The 24469-nt window shown below is 37.6% G+C and overlaps 1 protein-coding gene across 1 annotated transcript; it reads left to right on the top strand.

Annotated features, from left to right (window-relative positions):
• Positions 1–3399: 3399 nt before the first annotated feature.
• Positions 3400–17765, top strand: LOC106154886 (short transient receptor potential channel 7-like). The gene is made up of 13 exons (XM_087019349.1): positions 3400–3566; positions 7903–8891; positions 9379–9863; positions 10308–10469; positions 11059–11250; positions 11746–11932; positions 12293–12496; positions 12720–12857; positions 13295–13439; positions 13807–14002; positions 14237–14395; positions 14915–15062; positions 15709–17765. Exons 2-13 carry the CDS (start codon positions 7913–7915, stop codon positions 15726–15728), a joined length of 3015 nt encoding a protein of 1004 aa, XP_086875475.1. The 5' UTR covers positions 3400–3566; positions 7903–7912; the 3' UTR covers positions 15729–17765.
• Positions 17766–24469: the final 6704 nt, after the last annotated feature.

Raw genomic sequence — 24469 nt, 5'->3', positions numbered from 1 at the left:
GTGGGTGGATAGATTAAACTTTTTGCATCTCGCCATGTAAAGTAATGCATTTTTAATTTCACCCCAATATTTCTTAGAAAATTTTAAATTATGGTGATCATACAAGATGGTGATAGGTCTACTAAACTGTAGGTATACTAGCATTCGAAATAAAAAAAAAGAATATATTTTATGTGATGAAGGTCCAATGAATTGCTGCACTTTCTAGGAGGGATCTTCTTGTTACTACATGACTGACAAAACCCTTTATCTGTCATATTATTAGTGTCCTCCAGCCGTAGGTAGACATACTTTTTCAAGTAGATGAATATGAAAACTATATACTTCTTTTGGTAGATAGTCAACCCTATCCTCCTCACACAACTTCCTTTTTTAGTGCCTGGATTAACCGCTTTATTTTTTATGTCATATTTCCTGACTTTCTCTGACCATTCTTCTAGCTGAAATAATAGGGGAAATTTATCTCCTCATTCGGACTCTCTGTTTTGCCATAGTTGTAACGAAACTAAGGGCTTGGGGGATACTTCCCACTAGTGCGGTTTTTAAATTTAAAAATGCAAATTTACATCCAGTGAGTAAATTGTCAAATTACAATATGTGAAAAGAAAAGACATTGAGCAAGGTTAGTATATCACTATAGATTTATGAAAATGGCCCAAAATCAGACTTACCGGTTCGCGTTGGGGAGGCTTTACTCCATAAAATGCCTTCTCGTTGCCCAACTTCATTCGAATATTTTGTTAGTTAGCTTATATTCAGCTACACCTATGTTGCACTATGATGTGAAACTGCGAGCAAGATTACGCGAGATTTTAGAAGGACTGAAAGGGCCTCCAGGCCATCAAGCGACAGATCCCCGGATTATCGAAAGATTGGCAGCTGAATGGTCTGGTTGTTAAGTATGAGAGTCACGTAACTGAAACCCCATCCCCCGCCGCCGCACTCGTCACGACCGCATAAAATTGAAGTTAATTAACATAATGTGAGTAATTTTGTTTTTTGAACATCTGTGAGTATTGTGTTAGTTGAGACTGCTTTATATTGCTACCAGTAGATGTCTCTATCGGTTTTAAGTACAGTCCGGTGTACATATTTGATCCTCTTCCTGTCACGCAGGTAAAACAGTTCACTGTATAAGTTACTATAACTCACTTTGATTGGCGCACGTATGTATAACTGAACCTTTATGTACGGGGTTGTATAAAATGAATTGTTCGCTTAAAGTCTATGAGCCAAAGGCAAAAAAAAAAAAAAAAAAAAAAACGATTTGGCAGCAAAGTGTGGCTTGATGGTCCAGAATTGTTATTTGCGATTATTGAAGGGCAGCTCGAGGATATTTATTGGGCTAATATAAGTGTAACTTCATATGGCAATAAGAAAAATCCTTTTAATAAACAGAAAAAAGTATTGATCGCCCAAAGACCACCAATATAGTAAATTTACCGCAATAGTATAGAAAAGTAGATTATGTTTCAATTATGATATGAAAATATTGTTACTTAACCTTCAAAATAATTTATTTTATTAAAAGTAATATTGTTAGTTGATTTGGGGATTTTTGGGATTCAAGTCACTTATAAAATTACATTAAACCAATTAAATGTTGACATCAAGTCTAAAATGCCCATTTTCTGCACATTTCGCCGACTTACGCGCCTACACACACTGGACAAAAGAAGTGTCACCCCTACTGAGCCAAAACTATGAAGGAGATAAATGACTGTGGAATGATATGCTCCTGGTATCATTTTATTAACATCAAATTTCACAAAAAATCACAAAATGAGAACAAAATATACATTCTACCAAAATATGCAGTTTCAAGTCCAAAATTAGTACTTAGTGGCATAGCCACGTGACCTAATAATAGGTGCCAGTCTACGAAGCAAGGTTTCATATAATTGTCTGATGCGTTCAGGGCTTATGCTGGCCCAAGCATGAAACACTGAATATAACAGAGTTTCTCTGCTGGTTAGACGGGCATTTGAGAAAAGTTTTGACATATCATTCCACACATTTTCTATTATGTTTGCATCCGGACTCTGGGCAGGCCACATCACCCTGCGAATGTCCTGTTGGTCAAACCAATCAGCAACTGCTCTGGGCCTGTGACAAGGAGCATTGTCATCCTGGTGAACAAATGGATAATTTCTGGCACCAAACATGTGAGTAATAGATGGTAGCAAGCCTGACTCCAAAACATCGATATATTTCTAGTGATTCATGTTTCCATTAACCACTATCAATTCGCCCAAGCCATGGATGCTGATGCAGTCCCACACCATGATGAATATGCTGCTCCGGGTTCGAAAATTCAGTGCATGTGGTTCAAATGCTTTACCAGCAGTTTTTCAGCATTGTACCCGTCTGTCATCAGAGGTCAGACCAAAGCGACACTCATCAGAAAAAAATATATAGGACCAATTGTCATGAACTGTCCAGTTCCAGATCCTGTTGACCCTAGTTTACTCTACGTTGCCTGTTTTGTAACGATATAAGAGGTTTCAGTCTTGCTACCCTGCTGTACACTCTCAGAGCATGTAACCGACGCCTAGCAATTTTCAAAGACACATACTTATGTGTGAAATTGTTCCACTGTGTTGTCAACTGACAAGCAGTGTCGAACTTTGACAACCTGGGCATCAAAATCAGTCGTCGGTCTTCACGGCCAGTATTTTTTTCTTGGACGACCCATCAGAGGCAATTTGTCTCTTGATCCAGTGTTTCTATACCGAGACCAGACCCTCTGCACGGTTCTGACTGAACAATTCAATTGTATCGATATTCTGACATTGCTTATATTCCGCCTCTTCAGGTTAATAACTTGCACCTATAACCGTTAGATAATTGCCTGTATCTTGCCATATTGGAGGAAGACAGGAATAACATTTGCTGTACATGTACAAGACCAACAATACAATTCCATGGTATAGCGATTTTATACTCATTAGTCACATTATAAGTAAACCAGGCATTATAAGTACCCAAGATCTGCCTACTTTTATTACTCTGTGGTAGGGGGTGACACTTCTTTTGTCCAGTGTGTGTAGCTCTATCTTTTATATTTCACGACCCATTGGTTTTGAAGGACGACCGCACCCTGAAATGAACCGTCATATATACTAGTATTTTATATCATAACCCAGTGTCAAACCGAGTATAGCTGGCCGAGGAAATGAAAGTAACTTTATAAGCCTTTTTCAGGACCAGCCTATATGATTGTTTAAACTGGTGAGACTGAAATACAAATTGGTTCTATATTCAGTGTACTCGAGTCTCTTAACTAAGTCTGCAGACGGCGAGAGACAGGCACACGCACACACACACTCACAAAAAAATAAAGAGAGAGAGAGAGAGAACGGGAGAGAGAAACACCAGTAGGTATCACAGTTACAGGGACTTGCTAACCGCTTATTGATGTCGAAATAGGTCACGTACATTGTGTCGTGTTGGTACAAGACGCACAGAGAATGCAGGCATCAGCTTCAGGAATACACGTCTTAACGTACGCGCTGCGAAGGGACATGGGATTTGTGCACGCTTAAAACACGACAAGGTTCACAAGGGTAAGTCATTGTAACCGCATTATCTTCAGATTACATTGTTTAAGTCTCTGACAAGTTTCAAACACAGCGAGGCCTTGCTTAATAAAGGGGCTTTTTTCCCCACTTGCTCACGCAAGATATCCGCCTACGTGGTACATGTTTAGTGCTGTGTATGAAGACAGTATAATGATAGAAGCCCCTCCTTCCCCTTCCCCCACGACCATTTGACTGCACTAAATGAGGATTAATGACCTGGAACAATAAAACCCCTGGCGTAATTACATGTTAAGGCCAATCAGATAGACTTAGATGTTCGATGTGGTTGACTTTACATAAAATAAATTGTAAGATTCTGTCTTTACCCTAATCAAAGTTATTATTATTATTATTATTATTATTATTATTATTATTTTATGTTATTTTTTTTCTTTTTTAAAAACCTTATCGAGATTTTCTTTAAGTAGATTAAATCCCTGCCACCTGTGCGGCTTACTCTGATCTGTGAAAACCGCACAACACTTCAGGTGGTTTTCTTCTTTTATTGTCTACGAACACTTGACAAGTGACATGTACATGTATCTGGCACCAGCTATTTCGCTGTCTACTGCCTGGAGTTTTAACTGTCTACACTGCAAACTTGACTGGCAAGCAGGGAAAAGTGAACGGTTGACCGCCAACCCCTCCTCTAGACACAACAAGCCCCTGTTTAGTAAACTGACACAAGCCATTCGAATTTAATGTTCAAAGTTCAACACCAGACTTGCTGAGTAAACATAAGGCTATAACTTACTACAGTTATTTGACCCTGAAATAAGACTATGCATAATCGTTACACACCACGCCTCTAAGTTTACTGATTCCTCCTGGAATCTGGCTCATTAGACATTTACACGTAAAACCATTTAACACTGAAAATATTCTTAAAGTAATCAGCAGTTGAAATTCAGTCAATTCATGGTCACTGTTAAGTTCATTCATAAGGTTCATTCAATAGTTCATTGTCACTTTGATAAATAGTAATATTACACTGAAGTTCAAAACTGAATTAATCATGATAATCACTCTAAACTTATTTGACCTGATTAACAATACTGTTCACTTTAAAGTTCATAGCCTGCATGATTAATAATAATGGCCACTTTAAAGTTCAGAGCATAGTCTATTACGGTCAATCAACACATCTCTTGGGAAGTCTTATATCCCTGTGAGGTCTACCCTCTTTATTCATACATGTATTTTTGTCAGGTTTGGTCCTTGGATATGTGCACTTGTTTGGGTTGGCCACCCAACTTCTTCCTGTTTTACTGACACTTCCTTTACTTCCCAGGGGACTGCGTACACATTTCTGCAAATTGGACACCCAAGCTGGAACTTGCATGGTCATTTAAAATGGCTTAAGCCGGCCTTGGTACCTTCACTTACACTGCGTTTTGCCTTTCACTGAAAGCAGCATTTTTTTTTTTTTTTTTTTTTTTTTTTGACAATAACAAAAGGTGATTTTCATTTATAACGTTTTAGCTTTGGACTCAGCCAGGTACACTAAGTCACATACCTTGTAGTTATTTTTGCGAAATACGTGTGTCATGGACCGTTTTTTTTTTTTTGTTTTTTTTTTCAAAAGTTATGCTATTTTGCTTTTTTAGCCCATCCGATCCTCCGTTATACAAATAAAATAAAAATTGGGTTTTTATTTTGTCTTCAAACTTACAGAACTAATGAGTATTTATGAAATACAGGTCAAGTTCGAAAACCAACCTGATCGGACCATTTTCAAAAAGTGATGCTGTTTTTAAAACTGCTTTACCTTTTGCCTTCAATCTTACAGAACTGATAAATATTCATGGATTACAGATAAAGTTCGAAAATCAGCTTGAAAGATCCAATTTTCCAAAAAATTATGCTGTTTTTTTTTTAAAGTGTTTTTTTTTTCTGATTCATTTAGGCATGATAACAATCTCAGTATTGAATTATTTAGATATGTTTAAGTGCCATTTTGCCATGTTCAGCATCTTAACAGTCTTGTTAGTTGATTACAATAAATTGTAAATCTGTGCTTGTGTTTTGTGTAATAAGGTGTTGCAAATGGAAATAAACTCATTTTAAATAAACTCAAATACCTATCGGAGGTCAGTTAGGCATGCCTGTCAGCCATAAATACACTTTGAGTGGGCCTTGACATATGGATAGTACAACAAGAAATAACGAAATATCCTTCTAATACACCTATTAGGTATAAAATACTTTGAGTGGGCCCTGATCTGTGGACGAAGGTACATCAAAAGGTTGATGGTAATTAATTGAGGCATAGTGTAAGGGCTAAGTGTTTTTCTTACTGGCAATGATGAATAACAGTAAGTAGTTAACACTTTTATTTTCAGCTTGATCGAATTATTTTTCTTTCTTGTTGTCTGTACATTTGACAGCTTTGCTGTCTTGTTTCTGATAGTATTTTCATTACTTCATATGTCGGAGCGAAAATTTTAATTTTCTTACTAGTCTGATAGAGAAAGTTTCCATATGGAAAAACTCACGTTTTCCAGACTACCATAATTTAGAGCGTCGAGTGAGAGGTGAATAAGGCCATGCCCAGCACACTGTAAACTGCTCGTTTGCAGCCATAAATTCCACAGTAATGTTTCACAAATATTTCAAGTAGTTCTTTTGCATAGTTATCGTTAGTAGCATTCAGCGTTTCACTTAAAAGGAAATGCATACCAATGGATAACAGCAGAAAAAATTTATACAAATTGACAAGGATAATATTTTTGAGAAAGTCCGAGTCTGTATTTAAAAGAAATTGCCTGAATTCTGTAGCTTTCCACATATCAATTTCTGACATTTTTTTTTGTTTGTTTGTTTGTTTTTCAAATTCACCTTCATTTGACAATGCTAAAGATACATGTGTTTCAGTCCCTGCCCTTGGTCCAATACGGAATTCTACTGAGCCTTTTTTTCATTTTTTTGGGGGAACCCAAGGCAAACCAAGTGCATATAATCTAGAGGAAAATGGTTCACCGTTTCAGCCTGTGCATCCAATAGTTGTGAAGAACTTTGTGGTGTTTTATGTCTGTTTGATTTCTAAAATAATAATCTGTCCGGAAAGTAGAATTTAATTCTGAATGTCCAATCTTATTAGCTAACTACCTTCCTGGTTATTTACATTTGTCACAGCCATGATTGCCAGTGTAAGTTTTCACATTTTTTCACGAAAACATGAGCAGGTGCATCACAAATCACTGACTGAAGTTTTCCGTCCAATTCAAGCCCATTGTGATGTAATGCGTTATATTCGTCTATGACGTATCTGAAACTTCGCACACTTCGTAGAATTGGTCAAGGCTGATGGCCTGTGCTTTTATATAAAGACAGTCCATCCACGTGGATTTGTAATCCAAACTGAAAATAATTCTGAAGCTTTGAACTCCCTTGAATATTCCAAAATAGATGTTACCATCTCCATATATATATTTTAAACACATAGTTAAAACATATTGATAAAACACATCATAGTACTGCTGTGTTTTCGTTACGATGCGATAATCTTTTGGTTATTCTGGCATAACTGGTCTCAAAATTGGCTTCCATACCCCGGTAGCTATTTGTGGAATTTGAATTTTTACTGCCCATTCACGAAAACTCTTTCAGATAGATGGTGTTGCTGTCTTACTCTCACCATTTGATATGGAATCACTTGAGAGGACCGTCATGTTAAGATCTTACTCAATATCAGAGTGACTTTCTAGATCTGATTCAATCTGATTGGTATCAGAATGCTGTTGATATGCTTCAAACAGATTACCAGATGTTAAAAGGGTGACAATATCTGAAGATTCCAGAGTTTCCATTTAAGTATTTTCAGCTGATCTTTTAGGGTGTTCATAATCAATTCTTACTATATCAATTTGATGCTGAGAAACAACTTTTTCTACTTGTAGTATATGTGTCCGATAAGATTTTCCACATCTCCACCTAAATCATATGCAATTAAGTTCATAATTTGAGTATGATATTTACTATTTTCCTTGATAATCTCATTTTTGAATTTATACAAGTTCAGATTAAGCTTATAAAAAGTATTCTCATTACTTATTTTGCCATTTTAAGTTAAAGTAAAATTTCAATATGATTGACATATACGCTTTACTGTCAAATTGTAGTCTTATTATTATTGTTAAAATTTTTGTTTCATTACATTACTTCCGAAAGCAGATAATTATTTTTTTCTCTCTCTTACAGTGTCAAAGTTTCTAAACTGTGTCTTGCTTAGCATCATACTTCACTGTTTCATTCTGAGAGACAAACTGATGCGGTCACGTTACACTTGATATAACTTCAGAAAAAAAAACTTTTTTTTCAGATAATTCCAGATGGCGAATAAAAGGCCTCTCGGCAGTGACTTTGCACGGAATTTAGACGTGGTTCTCTTGGGAAACGATTTTTCTTCGCACGACGATGCGGACATTTTACAACATATCTCAGAAACAGAGGACGACAGCGACAGTAGTGAGAAATCATCGACTTCATCCAACATCCCCAGCAAGGACGTCCCGGATGGAGAGAAAGTCACCCGATTAAAAAAATGGTTAAAAAGAAAACTCCCAAATAGAAAAACACAGAAAAATGACGAGGCAGTGGAATTAGGGGAAATCGGGCTGGCAGAAGATCCATTGCGAGGTCAACAGGACAGTCAGGGGAATGACGCTGAGAACGCCAGTTTGTCGGGCGTTGATCGGAAGGGGGTGAAGCAGTTACCAAATGAACACACTGCTACAAGCAGTTTCGATAATCGTGGTTTTATAGACACTGAAGCTCCGGGGCCGAGCGCACAAATTCCTCCCACTTTTGACTTGGGGGATTCTAATGCCAGGACCACTAACCCGTCCGATTTCTCTAAGCAAACCCCGGGACTTGACGACTCCAGTCCCCCTCTTCTGTCACCATCTACCAGAAACAGTTCCAGTTCCAGTAAAAGTATAGGCGGCAGACGGGGAGGCGCAGGTGACAAAGTAGATGTGGCTAACGAAACCCTCCTCGGCTCGATTTCAAAACCTCCTCCTGCTGCTGCTCCTCAACATGTCCCCCCTCTACCGTCACCACCACCACCACCCCCAAGCAAAGACCGGTCACAAATTTCAAACAACCAGACTGCAACGTCGAAGCCCTCAGACCAGCCCTCACCGGAGGAGCCCCGTGCGCCTGTTGAGAACGTGGACGAGGGGGACTATGCCTCCCCCATTGGTGCCGCCCCTCACAGTAGGTTACCCACAGATATCACTGCCACTCTAGGAGATGGAGGGACGTACGGCAATATAGAACCCGTATATAGAGCAAAGCTTAAAAAAAGGAGTAAGTGTTGTTATTATTTTAGGTACTCGTGCATTTCTAATTCTTTCTCTCTCTCTCTCTTTCACTTTTACACACACACACACACACACACACACACACACACACACGTCCTCCCCATCCACACAACATTGTCCACATACAATCTCTCTCTCTCTCTCTCTCTCTCTCTCTCTCTCAAGAGCGGTGCTAAAACGTGAATAAATACCGCATCATTGTTCAATCGTTTGTGTAAACCCAAAGGGCTTTAGGTGGTATTTTCTCTTGTAGTGTTTCTTTTAAGCCTTCTTGTCGAGTTTCTCAAGTTGAATGTATCAGCTGAGGGCAATTTGAACATACATTGTGCACAGCGAAAGAAGCTTATGTTGATGTAGAAGACCGAGCACAAGATAACATGAAGCAATCCATTTCTTAGGGGGGGGGGGGGTATTTGTCTTCTTTTGCTGCACGAACTGCTATTCAAAGCTGCAAAACATATCCCATATTTCAGAATTTATCCTTTGCTATGACTGTGGTTTTACCTCAAGTTCCGAAGATGAAGGACCGCAGCACCCTCCCGACAAGCCCACTGCGGGCAAAACATCAGGTCCAATGCACAGTAGAGATAATCTTCGGAAGGCAATAGATGACGGGGCGAACCTAGACGAGATCAAGCTGGCACTGAAGCAATGGTTGTCGTTATCAGTGAAGGATACAAGCTATAACCCTATGCTACAGGCGGCGATGAAGAACGACATCGAGGTTTGCCAACTACTGAAGGATGAGGAGCACTTGAAAATCACCGATCCTCACGATTATTTCTGCGATTGTTATCTCGACCGAAACGACACGCTGAATCACGCGCTTTATCGTGTGAACGCGTATAGAGCTATGACGTCATCGTCATATCTTCTCACACAGAAAGATCCTGTAAATAGTGCTTTGAAGTTTAGACAAAAACTGTTCACAATGGCGAAACAGGATGAAGAGTTCAAGGTACTTTGTGAAAAAAATTGTTAACATTTTGAAAAAAAAAAACAATAATAAGATACAATCAGAATGTTTGCCTTATAATTTCTGACAGAAAGAGACGCTGAATTGTTTGTTAATTTCTTTAAGATATTTTTACGGGATTTTGGGGGGATTTCTGACATTTCCAATGGGAATTGGATAAGTAGGTGGACTTTGGCTTTGCCAAAAGTGAAAGTAGACGCAAGCATGCACAAGCACGCAAGCACTCACATCAACACACACAGTTTGCATTTGAAAGTTACAGCCACCCAGCAGAAAGTTATGATAACAAAAAAAAAAGTTGTGGTAAAATTATAAATGTCTATCAAAAAAGTAATCAACAAATACCTATTATTACAATGTTAACTAAATTATCAAAACTATTAATATGCAACTTAAGTAATATCCTATTTTTTCCATTCCACACAGTCCGAATATCTTAAACTGACCCAGAAATGTGAGACGTTTGCCTGGGAGATGCTGGACCTGGTCCGGGGTCGAGATGAGCTGTCCTTGATCCTGGATAAATCAGCCAATGGGTGTTCAGAATTAGCGCGAGTGCGAAGAGTTATGGACGAAGGAGCCAAGAAGGTAGGATGCACCTTTGATATAGATATAGTGTTGAAAGGATATAGAAACATCCCAAGAGAGTAAACGGTTGTGTTTGTGGTACAACGTAAAAGACAATGGTCCTCATAACAATTAACTACTGCATGTTTTAAGAAGAGGTGTATTAGTTGAGACTCTTCTGCAGATCCCTATATTTTGAAGCTTAAAAATACTTGTAAAACCTTGTGTTACCTATGCTTTTTTGGTCATTGAAATATGTTTTATCACACAAATAATAAGACATTACTACGCCATTGAAAATAAATAAATATAAGTCAGCAACAGCTTCATCTAAACGAAAAGCTGAAGCCACACTCAAGTCGTTTCTTCAGAAGTTATTTAGAGGGGGGATTTAGTGCACTACCATATGAAGGTGCTATGACATATTTTTCCAGATGCGGTATGTTGTGAACATTGAGGGATCAGAGAGGTAACAAGAAACTATTATTTTGGCTGATGTTTGAGGAATATTCCATGTGGCATTAAATCACAGACAAACCGAGATGAATAGACACATAGTTACTCGGCAGATAGCTGCAATTAAAGCCACTTCTTTAAAACCGTATTTCAGTTTGTAGCCCACCCATACGTCCAGAGGCACTTAAGGATGGTGTTTTATGGCGTCGATCCTAATATAAGGCGTCGAATGCTGACCACAAACAACTTTCTGAAGACAATCTTCATCGTGCTGGCGTTGCCAGTTTGGATTCTGCTGTTCCTGGCTTACATTCTGTTCGGATCCTTTGAAACGTTGGAGAAGAAGGTATGTTGAACAGGTTTATTGCCATATGTTAAAACATTTCCTGAACCCCTTTTTACATTTAGTACCGGTACACTTATAGAGATAGGCAGGTGTTTATATAATTGACAGTGTTAAGCGCGTAAGCTGCGTACGTTAGGGTAATTATCTTATGTAAAATCCAGTTGCCATTCTCTCAAAGTGCATCGATACAGACTCGGGCGCTTATGTATACACAAATGAAGGTCCAAAGGGCATAAGAGAAAGCTTTTTGTTTAGTTTGATTGAACGAACCATATTTTGTTGTAGCAGTCGCATATGGTGACTCACAACACCCATGTTAAACTGGTCTGTAAAAAAAACTTTTTTCACGGTAGGCCTAATTGTTGAATGTTGGTAGACGTAAGCTATTAGATGATCGCAATTTCTTCGTGAATGAAAACTGAAAATGTCTCAGTCGCTGATTTTATTGTTGGCACTAGTACAAAGGTGTAGCGTATTATTTCTTTCTTTTTGTAGAGTAAATTCATCAAGTGGAACAACATGTTCTTGAGGACTCCTTGTATCAAATTTTACACGCATAGCTTCTCCTACTTTACGTTTCTTCTGATCCTGACGATTTACTTTTTGCCCGATGATAAAGCTAATGTCGCTCATGCCAAGGATTTCCGATGGTCCGAGTATGCAATATTTTTCTACGTGATAGGTAAGACACAAATACATTTAAAGTAATGCCAACACCATAACATTATTAATATTCCAGTATCTATCTGATTTTTCTGCAGTAGCATTAAATAGGTACAATTTCTCGGAGACATGGTTGTCATAGTATTAGTCTATCAAATTTATAATCAACAAAATCCGGTTACTACAATGTAAACTAAATTATCAATTATTTTCATCTGTATATATTTTATAATGAGTAACCTCTGAATAAGAAAATAATACTTCATATTTAGCAATGCTCACTTACTAGTCCGATGAGTATATTGCCCCTGACTGGAGTATTTTAATGTTTAATTTAAATTGAAATTTAAAACACTAAATATTGCATTTCATCTTATAGGCTATCTTTTAGCTGAGGTAAAGCAGTTGTGTCGGCAGGGAATGCGCTACTTCCAGAACGCCTTCAACATTCTGGATATCCTCTTGGTTATGTTTTATCTTGCCTCCTTTGTCAGTCGTATAGTCTCGATTGTCAAAACAAGACAAGCCGCATTGGAAGTTAACCAAACTACAACAGAGGCGTACACATACTATTACCAGATAGGTTGGTGTAGCTGAATTAATTGAACTATGCATGGTTCAAAGTATGTAATTCATTCCAAATATTTTAATTGTGTTCAATAGTGTAAGTATGTGTTTCCTATCCTCTATTCAAAAACTTAGTTGATTGTCCATTATACATGTATCTTATTAGAGTTTTTGATAAACTTATTAAAGTTTTTGATAAACAATTTTCTAAGTGTATCTTTTTTACTCTTGCATTTCAGGTCGGTTCGAATGGGAACTAAATGATCCAGAAATAATATCAGACGCCCTGTTTGCGTTGGCGAACATCATTAGTTTCTCTAGACTAGTGTACATTTTACCTACTTTTGAGTCTGTCGGACCACTTCTAGTTGTTTTGGGTAAGCGTGTATACAGTGATTAAAGCAATTATGCCTTTGGTAATAATACACGTACATGTATAAATAAGTGTCCTTTAGTCAATAAGGTTAATTAAGTTGACAAAAGAGTATGAATGCATTCCCATAGATTTACTCTAGATCGACCTAACTCCCTGGGGGTTCACGCTAAATTGCTGTCAGCCGAGCGTGCACGGTAGTTAATTACACCCTTACAGTTTTTAGTAGGCGGGGCAGACACTTTAGCCGATAATCTAGTGAGAATCCCCACAGGGATAGATCGATCTAAAATATGTGGGGAAGGGGTCTATATCACTCTTTCCTCCTAGCGACAGTATTGTCAATCTTGAAACGAGAGTTTTTTTATTTGTCGGATTCTTTCTCATTGTGACTTGTGTGACTCATGCTCTTTGAATAAATCGTGGCTTGTCAACTTTTAGGCAAGATGATCAACGATGTCTTTCGCTTTGCTGCCTTGCTGCTTATTGTGTTCATTGCCTTCACTGTTGGACTGCACAACCACTACCACTTCTATGCGGGCCAAACACTCCCTGATGGGTCGGAGACTAATTCTGCATTCCACGGGTAACTATTTGTAGCCAACGCCCTATGAAAACAGGTTCTAGTATGTTTATTGTAAAAATTGGTATTTTTAAATTAATTTTTCATTATTTTCTTAACGACAACAACAAATAGTATTGTTCAGTTTGACCATATGTCATTCAAAGGTGAACACCTCTGTGTACACTTATTTATCTATTTATTTATTTTATTATTATTATTATTATTATTATTATTATTATTATTATTATTATTATTATTTATTTATTTATTTATTTATTTATTTATTATTATTTTTTTTTATTTTGTATTCAGCAAAGCATTGTTTAAGGTTCTTTTGCATATCTGTTTGGATTCGACCATTAAGTCCCGCACATTCGTGTTTCTGCAGATTCTTCAACACATTTAGCACCCTCATGTGGTCCATCTTTGGCTTGGGGGACTCCAGTTCTGTAGAAATCCACATGAAACACGCATTTGTGGAGATCGTGGGATTCATCATGGTGGCTATATTCCATATTGTCATCGTTATTATGTTGATCAATATGCTTATTGCTATGATGACAATCTCTTTTGAAGCCATTCATGTAAGTATGAGATGTTGAAAACAATCGATAATGTATAATGCATTTTGTCTTATAGTTTCATAATAATAATAATAATAATAATTATACTAATAATAATAACGGAAACGGAGCAGTATTATACAGAAAATAATCTCAATGATTAAAAGTACGATCAAAGAAGCACGATCAATTATTTTTGCACAGCCTCTCCATTCACCAGAAATGCCGTAATTCCTTAATTCGAAATATTTACAGAACGACGCAGACATCGAATGGAAAGCTGCTAGGACAAGACTATGGTTAGAATATATAGGGGAAGAATCTACTCTCCCCATACCCTTTAACTTAATACCTAGTCCCAAATGGTTGTTTTACATCCTCACCTGCAAGAAATGCGAGGCACCCAGTAAAAAGGTGTGTCCTGGCTTTAATGATCTTGAATGATGACAAAACTAAGCAAATTGATAACTCAATATAAATATTAAAACGAAAAAAATTTTTTTCAAATAAATTTGAGAAGTGGTTTTTACTGTCGTATCGATGTGATATTAAAATATGTTTGTCGGTAACATTAAACCCCAGCACGTTCTTGTCGACCTTTTATTGAGCTTTCAATAAAGATAAAATTGCTTAAAAATATAGCTGAAATATCTTAAATAGAATAGAAAACTAGGGGGTTGTTGAGGAAATAATCTGAAAGTGTAATCAATAAAATGCTACTGTTAACATGTTATTTACATTAAGAATTTCGATATTTTAGTAGTGCATATATTATTATATTATCATTAAATCAGATGTATTATTCCATTATTATAAATTACAAGACATTTCAAAATTATTTAAAAGCTAAACTTATTTGAAATAACTTGACTGTTGATAGATAGACGAGCCTTTTTTCGAACTTTAAGCAATACAGCCTTTTTTTCGCTTCAGAAGAGAGAAAAGAAGGACAAAAAACAGCGCATATTTGATAAGAAATATCGAGACATCATGAAAACTCTTAAAGAAAGGTTCAAAAAGAAAGCTGAAGAGGAACGGAAAAAAGATGGCTTGACATCCACCCGGCCGGCGGGGCCTACAGGTACTTGTAAAATAAAATTAATGTAAAAAAGGTCTCTATCTGCATGACATCAGCAATTGGTATGTGCATTTGACTGCGTGTTCGGGTGCTCTATCTCTATCTGTGTGTGCGTTTGTGAGAAAGAAAGAGACAGAAACAGCGAAGTAGGATACGTTTTGTTTGCCTGTCAACGTGCCTGTTTGTGTCAGAGTGTACAGGTATATAGGCATGTGTGTAGTAGTAGTAGTAATAAACGCACATCTCGAGGAGAAATTATTTTAAAGAATAATAGTACTAAATGGGTCTGTCAGCAGTTTTAAACTAGAAAAAACTTCAAAATGGTAAACATCTGTCGGTCGTGTTGTACTCTTGTTTCGTGATATACACAATACACAATATTGCAATGTTAATTAAAAAAAAATAACTAATACTGAATCATTTTGGATCAAAAAGGCTAAAATTCAGGCCTATAAGCTGAGTAAACCTTATTTATCTGCAACCAATGTAGGACTCTTCATAGTTCACACTGTTATTTTTTTTTACTGTAAACCAAAGGTGGGTTTACTTGTGTTTTTGATCCGTTGACTGACATCACTGTCAACCGGGCAATGTAACAGACGTACGGCCATTAAGAAACCACTACCTTTTTAATCCATCTTTCTTCCAGTCAATGGAACAGCAGGATGATGAAAACAGCTATTGGAACGGCGGGATGATGAAGACATTAGCTAATGGAACGGCGGGATGATGAAAACCTCACATTCTTTATTGCCATTGTATTTACATTTAGATAATTGGTTTTAAGAAGTGCGTTTATATTATTTGTACATTATGATACAGTTTGGTTTACGTACAAGACTTTGCATTCTTTATTGCCATTGCTTTGTATATTATCGTCAAGATAACAACTTTCTAATTTGAGGTGAGATAACAATGGTATGGTGCGTACAATAACGTCCCTGATTTGTTTTTATTATTATTATTATTATCATTATTATTATTATTACGAGAATAGGCAAAGTTGTCCACAAATGAATAAGCTTCATTTTTTTTCGGCGTTACGAGCTCCTAATCCAAGATTTTTTTTATTAAACAAAGGCGTTATTATTTTGTCAGTAGTTAAATCTGAACTCATTCTTTTAACCATAGCCGCTGGCAGGGTTTTGGAGCACTATATGATGTCATGGAATTGGCGTTGAAACGATGTTCGTGGCTGCCCATGAAATTAAAGGAGATATTCGAAAAACCGATTTATTTTTATTTTCCCCCGAATTTGCACTTCTGGCGTCACCATAAAATGACGTGTGTAAATAATGATAAATGTAGTCACTGAAAAGTGAAGGTTTTATCTCTAATACAAAAGAATGGACCTCAGTTACTACGGACCACTGTACCTTAGGATTAGTAGCCCTAATGGGACTTGTATTCCTGTCATAAATTTGGATAGGACTTATATTCCTGGCGGACCTGCATTCCGTTTACATCAGTCAGCCAAATGGAGGGTCGCCCTTTTTTTATGTCCGTCCCTTTATATAACTACTAGGTTAAGGCCAATAACATGAATAGTAGGGGCCTATGCTTTAGTGAGCATATATATAATTACGCCGTAAAATCGTCGAATTGTCGGTTCGTCTCTCTGACGTAGTGGTTAGGCAGTAGAACGATATGAATCCAGAACATGTACTATCTCAAAGTAATTTCATGGGAGTTCGAAACCCTATAATCCTGAAGTTGCGTTTTTAACTTTTGTATGATTCTTATGTTTTTTGTCATGTTTAAACTCTACTACCTACACCCTACGTAAATTTAGCCGTCAATCGGGTCATACTACATTCAGGCTAAAAGCGTGTAACATGCTAAAGAGCTAAATGTGCTTATGGCCCAGTCACAATGTCGGCGATCTGTCGGGGATTAGTTTTGGCCGGGGGTCGTCGTAGAAAATAAAGAATCCTTGAACAGTCCTAGCAATAATCCTAATAAAAGTGGAGCAGTCACATTGTCTGAGATTTTTTCAAGGATTTTGACCCGGTTTTGTCGAAAAATCGTGGGATTAGCCTCCGATCGCCTCCGATTGCATCTTCAAAATCTTCTGTCACAGCCTCCTGCAGCAAGAGCGTCTCAAACTTTTAGCGATCCGGTTGGAGGCGCCCTTATATACACGGCGATTTACTACGATTCCACCGTACGATTCGTCGAAGACGATCACATAAAGCGTTCGATTCAGTCGGAGGGCGCCGGAGACTACTCGCAGACATTGAATCTCAACCTGATTTTCCAATCCCACACAGAATCTTGCGACTAGTCTCAGATTATTCGGAGGACGCCTCCGATTAATCGGAAGGCATCGTAGGTCATCGGAGATTGTGTCTGGGATGCCCAAAATGGGTGAAAAATCTTGCGAGCAATCTTAAAATTTTAAGTTGAAAGTTGGGGACCGCGACGGGTGTGGAGATGTCTAAAAAATCTGCGACAACCCGCAGGCGTCCGGAGAGCGCCTCCGACGGGTGCAAAATCGTGAGATCTATCTCAAGATTTTGTTCAAATTTCCCGGGTTTTACCCATCCCCGACGCATCGCAACTGATTTGTGACTGGGCCTTTAGGGGCTAAACGCGTTGAAAAAAATGAGACAAAACAGGCGCTTTTACAGTGTAGTTCAACATGAGTGTAACTGAATGTAAGTTAACAAACAAAATATCCGAATGTAGTTTAGACGATGAGAAGAATATTGGGATTGATTAAAAATACCTTTCTCTTTGCATTGTATAAAACAGTGCTCCCTATTTATTTTCTATTTATTTATTTATTTATTTATTTTTTTTTTTTTTTGTAAAATAAAAGATAAGTGGAGGTGTATATATGCATCATATCTTACAAAATGAATGATTAGGTAAGAGTGCCCTTACATTTTGGTCCAATATGACGTGAAATATGTCAGCAAAATAAACATATTTTACAAGGTATATGTTGCATTACTTTCACATCGTTTTACTTAATTATTGGAATTTTGAACGGTATGTGGAGGTTATCTTTCAAATGTACCATAAAATACATATGGGAGGCCTTTTCGTTTTTCTAATTTTTCCGATATTTTGAATGTTATACGAGGGTTATTTTCCAAATATACCCCAAAATACAGTAGTGACCAAAATCCTGTAATTGAGGGAAGCAATGCCTAAAACCTCCCTACAAGCCTAGGCCAAGGCCATGTTTTCGGTCTACTTAAGGTATAAAAGTGCATTTTATTCTGATTCCTTATTAAAGGTACACATGAACCGAGCCTCGATGGAGCGTGGATCCTCAGTAACACATATTAACCACTTCAACTAGTTTCTTATTTGATTCAAATAAAGTGGACATGCTACTTATGTATTTGTTTGGTGTGTTAGAGCTTATAAAGAGTATCATTTTATAAACGATATCTGCTTTGCTTGGCACCCAGGACTAAGGGGTTGAAGCAGGGATAAAGTTCCTGGTCTGACAGAGAAATGTATTTTCGTTTGTTAGCTTTCAGCACTTCATACGGCATACTGGGTTATAACCAACCAAGGAAGACAGTAGCACCAACAGCCAGGGTAACAAAATAAAATAAAATAAAAATAAAAAAAAATAAAAATAAATACAAACAGGCGTCCGTAAACTGCGCTGAGACGCAGCAGTAGTGCAGTAAATAAGAACTGAACTATCCCTTATTTATTTATTTATTTATTTATTTATTTATTGTATCAATTATATGTTTTGGCATGCTTGGGAACTAAACGTGTTTATCAGCTTAACCCGTTGAAAAAGAAACAAATCAGGTTCTTAGAAATGTGTTTAGGAGCTAAACACTGTTGTAACAGTGAATAACAAGTTTATTCCAACGTTCAACATATTGGCTATAGCTAACATATAGCGTCTTACATAACGTTATCAGATGATAATATTCTGGTAATGGTAGAGAATGACAGGATAACGTTATGGTCATGCTACACACACTGGACAAAAGAAGTGTCACCCCTACTGTGCCAATACAATGGGGGAGATAAATGACTGTGGAATGACATGCTCCTGGTATCATTTTATCATTTTATTATTAACATCAAATTTCACAAAAAATCACAAAATGAGAACTAAATATACATTCTACCAAAATATGCAGTTTCAAGTCCAAAATTAGTACTTAGTGGCATAGCCACGTGACCTAATAATAGGTGCCAGTCTACGAGGCAAGGTTTCATATAATTGTCTGATGCGTTCAGGGCTTATGCTGGCCCAAGCATGAAACACTGAATATAACAGAGTTTCTCTGCTGGTTAGACGGGCATTTGTGAAAAGTTTTGACATATCATTCCACACATTTTCTATTATGTTTGCATCCGGACTCTGGGCAGGCCACATCACCCTGCGAATGTCCTGTTGGTCAAACCAATCATCAACAACTCTGGGCCTGTGACAAGGAGCATTGTCATCCTGGTGAACAAATGGATAATTCCTGTCACCAAACATGTGAGTAATAGATGGTAGCAAGCCTGACTCCAAAACATCGATATATTTTTAGTGATTCATGTTTCCATTAACCACTATCAATTCGCCCAAGCCATGGATGCTGATGCAGTCCCACACCATGATGAATATGCTGCTCCGGGTTCGAAAATTCAGTGCATGTGGTTCAAATGCTTTACCAGCAGTTTGCCAGCATAGTGCCCGTCTGTCATCAGAGGTCAGACCAAAGCGACACTCATCAGAAAAAAATATATAGGACCAATTGTCATGAACTGTCCAGTTCCAGATCCTGTTGACCCTAGTTTACTCTACGTTGCCTGTTTTGTAACGATATAAGAGGTTTCAGTCTTGCTACCCTGCTGTACACTCTCAGAGCATGTAACCGACGCCTAGCAATTTTCACAGACACATTCTTATGTGTGAAAGTGTTCCACTGTGTTGTCAACTGACAAGCAGTGTCGAACTTTGACAACCTGGACATCAAAATCAGTCGTCGGTCTTCACGGCCAGTAATTTTTTCTTGGACGACCCATCAGAGGCAATTTGTCTCTTGACCCAGTGTTTCTATACCGAGCAGACCCTCTGCACGGTTCTGACTGAACAATTCAATTGTATTTTTCAAGATGGCGCCGATCAATGGCGACAGGCTTTGTAGAGCGTCCACATTTTTACTCTTTTATATAGTTTTTATGTTGAGTACGTCGGTAGCCATCCTCATATATACCAGAGAAGATCTGCTCCAAATACGACAAGCGCCATCGGCCTCTCTATCGACATTACAAGCGGGAAATTTGGACTACATCTGTCGTGACATCGGAATATCAAGGGCCTCCTCACAGCGAGAAACAAAGAACGGGCGGAAGCGCGGTAAGCGAGGAGGGCATCTAGTGAAATTAAGGCATAGAAAGCAAAGAACTCCGTTGCCAAGCATTATTCTGTCAAATGTTCAGAGCCTTTACAATAAAATAGAGGAAATAAACTATAGGATATTTAACTATCGGGACTATGCAGACTGCAATGTCTATTGTTTCACCGAGACATGGCTAACGGAAGATCATCCCAGCGACTGCTTACAACCACCGGGTTTCTCAATATTCAGACTCGATCGAAATAAAGAGTCTACCGGTAAAAAACAAGGCGGCGGAGTTTGTTTTCTTGTGAATGACAGATGGTGCATGGATGTTAAAATTGAGACCCATTTATGCTCGCCGGACCTTGAGTATATTACCATCAAATGCAGGCCATTCTACTTGCCTCGGGAGTTTCCATGCATTTTCATCACGGGCGTTTATATTCACCCCAAGGCGGATAATAAACATGCTATTAAGACTTTGTCATCAGTCATTTCGTCAAAGGAAAACTCCCACCCAGACTCCGTTTCCATTATCCTAGGTGATTTTAATAAGGCTAACCTGAAATCGGCTCTACCAAACTACCACCAATACATTACATTCCCCACAAGGGGCAATAACGTACTGGACCATTGTTATTGTGCGACGAAGAATGCCTACAAAGCAATCAAGCGATCGAGCCTTGGAAATTCGGACCACTGCACTGTATTACTGATACCTGTCTACAGAACTGCGTTGAAAAGTGCGAAACCGTTATCCCGAAACGTGAAATCCTTCTCAAAGTCTGCGATAGACAGCTTGCATGATTGCTTTGAATTCACTGATTGGGCAGCCCTTAAATCGGACAACAGCATCCATGACTTCACTTTAGTGGTAACTGAGTACATCAAGTTTTGTGAAGAGATCTGCATTCCTTCTAGGACTATTAAGCAATACCCAAACACTAAACTGTGGGTTGACAAGAACATAAAGAAACTTATAAAAGCTAAAGACCAAGCGTACCGTGAGAAAGAAACAAATGTTGCAGCATATCGTAAAACAAAATTGGACCTAAAAATTGCCATCAAAAAAGCAAAGAAAAAGATGAATTCAAAAATCGAACAGAAATTCCAGTCCAATAGTGCAAAGGATCTCTGGGACAATATCGCTCTTGTCACACAGTATAAAGGGTCCAGACGTGCCGTTGATACAGAGGACTCCACACTCCCTAACAAGTTGAATGAGTTTTATTCTCGTTTTGATAGGACCAACCACACCCAGGTCCACACACCAACCTTAGGGGAGCGCGTGCCGCCATTTACTATTCAATCATGGCAAGTCAAGTGTTATTTCTCGGCTTTAAACACTAGGAAAGCTCCAGGCCCTGACGGTATAACATCACGACTTTTAAAGGAATGCGCAGCCCAGCTTTCAGATGTGTTCGCGGAAATATTCAACTGGTCAATTGAAATGTGCAGAGTGCCTGAAATATGGAAGACAGCAACCATCATACCTGTGCCAAAAAGTAAAACTGTAGAGAATTTAAATGATCTTCGTCCTGTTGCTTTGACTCCGGTGCCTATGAAGATATTCGAAAAACTTGTTTTGTCTTTTATTAAAACTTTAGTGCCAAATAGCTTCGATCCACTCCAATTTGCCTACCGCAGTAACAGAAGTGTAGACGATGCTCTTTCTACGTGTTTACACAAAGTTCTAGAACATCTCGATTGTAAAAATGCCTATGTTAGAATTTTATTTGTTGACTATAGCTCAGCATTTAATACTATTGTACCAAGCAAATTGTATTTTAAACTTTTGGATGATCTTAATTTTCCAACAGCACTCTGCAATTGGATTTTAGATTTTCTTTTAAACAGAAAACAGTCAGTAAAAGTCGGTTTTAACTTCTCGGACACTATAGTCTTAAACACTGGCACACCCCAGGGCTGCGTCTTATCACCTTGTTTATATACGTTATTCACCCATGATTGTGTGGCGAGGGAGGAAAATACATTTTTAATGAAGTTTGCCGATGACACAACTTTAGTCGGCTTGATACACCATAATGATGAGATGTCATACAGGCAGTCGGTTACAAGTTTAGTAAATTGGTGCACAGACAATGACTTGATATTAAATGTGAGCAAAACAAAAGAAATGATCATAGACTTCAGAAGAAATCAGATAAGTAAAAATCCCTTGGAAGTTAACGGTAAAGCGGTCGAACAGGTTTCTAATTATAAATTACTAGGGGTTCAGCTGAATAATAGGTTAACCTGGGGCGATAACATCACGAAGCTATTGAAAAAGGCACGTCAACGAATGTATTTCTTAAGGAAATTGAAAGCTTTTACCAGAAATGTGTTTATTTTAACGAACTTTTACAGGTGTGTTTTAGAGAGTATTTTAACTTATTCAATAACTGTTTGGTATGGACGTGCAACTGTGGAGGAGAGGAACAAGTTGGAAAAGATCGTCGAAACTGCAGGGGTTGTAATTGGAACAGATCTAACTCCCGTCCATACTATATATCTAGACAGGACTAAAAAGAAAACATTATCAATAATGACAGACAGTTCCCATCCAGCCCATACCCTTTTTAAATTTTTACCTAGCAATTCGAGACTCTTAGCTTTTAAGGGTAGTAAGCGATTTTTAAATAGCTTTTATCCTTCGGCAGTAACTATTTTTAACTCTAACATGTAATTTTAATTTTCATTCTTTATATTTCAATGGCGCTACTACAGGGCAAAAGATTCCCGATTTTATACATTTGTATTTTATTGGCTTAATAAATTATTATTATTATTATTATTATTATTATCGATATTCTGACATTGCTTATATTCCGCCTCTTCAGGTTAATAACTTGCACCTATAACCGTTAGATAATTGCCTGTATCTTGCCATATTGGAGGAAGACAGGAATAGCATTTGCTGTACATGTACAAGACCAACAATACAATTCCATGGTATAGCGGTTTTATACTCATTAGTCACATTATAAGTAGACCAGGCATTATAAGTATCCAAGATCTGCCTACTTTTTTTACTCTGAGGTAGGGGGTGACACTTCTTTTGTCCAGTGTGTGTATTTTCGTTAACGATATGCTAAGGTCCGAAAAAATAATACCTTTATATTGTGGATATCTTTAAGCGTTTTATAATGTCCTGGAAAACATAATAAAAATATTTTTAAAAAGTTTTCATAACTACCAAATAACATTATACACTGTTTGAACAACATCCATATAACTAACAGATAATACCAAATTGTGTTTGGGGTTAGTCGGCAGTTATAGAGGTGCGAATTGTACAATCTTCAGACTATATATCGGTACAAAACAAAATAACCGACCTATGATGGAAGCTTAAATAAAAAAAAATAATAATACAGAGTAACCCACCATGGTCCTGATGTTCTAATGTTCATTACTTCTGGGAAAGTTTATTTAGCCATCAATTATGGAACGAACTTTGAAAAATTATTCAAAAGAAGAAAATTAGAAGTTGTTTTAAATTAAGGTGATAGTTGTATGTCTATAAATAACTATAGTGAATTCATCATCATCATCATCATCGTCCCGATCCTCCGATTATCGAAGATTGTCGGTACACTCCATGGACCAGGCCCCTCTACTTCTTTCTATCAACTGCTGTCCTCGTGACCTCTGTTAAACGTTTTCTTGTCCATTTTTGTATGTTGGTTTTCCAACCAAACCTCGGCCTGCCACATTTTTTTCTTTATTAGGACGCTTAGAGATGTTGATGTAAACATTATTTGTGAATTGCTTCAACTGTATTTTCAGAAATACATTCTAATTAACTTGTTACCATGGTTACCTAACACAATAATGATTAAATCTAGCTAATGCTGAATATATATGTATGATAATTCGCTGTCATCTATTCTTGTTATTTATATACATGTATATATTAGTACATGAAACTGAAAACTGTTCACTTTATTGGACATGAGTCAACACCTACTGCACATCACACTGCTTCTTGACTCTGAAAGGAGGGGGGCATGTCTCTCCTGCTATGGCTTTATAGACTACAAAAATGTGTACGTGTTTAAGTTTGCTTTAATTTTATAAAATTTTGAATATTAT

Source organism: Lingula anatina, chromosome 8, assembly GCF_051362555.1.
Source record: "Lingula anatina isolate TDL-2025a chromosome 8, LinAna3.0, whole genome shotgun sequence".
In the NCBI taxonomy this organism is placed as follows: domain Eukaryota; kingdom Metazoa; phylum Brachiopoda; class Lingulata; order Lingulida; family Lingulidae; genus Lingula; species Lingula anatina.
The sequence above is the reverse complement of the archived record's forward strand: the minus strand, read 5'-3'. Positions and strand labels throughout refer to the sequence as shown.

Bases quoted from the DNA above. Each gene is read 5' to 3' on its own strand.
- LOC106154886 (XM_087019349.1), top strand. From the start codon at position 7,913: ATGGCGAATAAAAGGCCTCTCGGCAGTGACTTTGCACGGAATTTAGAC. The intron at 12,858-13,294 runs GTAAGCGTGTAT...GTCAACTTTTAG, and splicing joins ACCACTTCTAGTTGTTTTGG to GCAAGATGATCAACGATGTC. The intron at 13,440-13,806 runs GTAACTATTTGT...GTGTTTCTGCAG, and splicing joins ACTAATTCTGCATTCCACGG to ATTCTTCAACACATTTAGCA.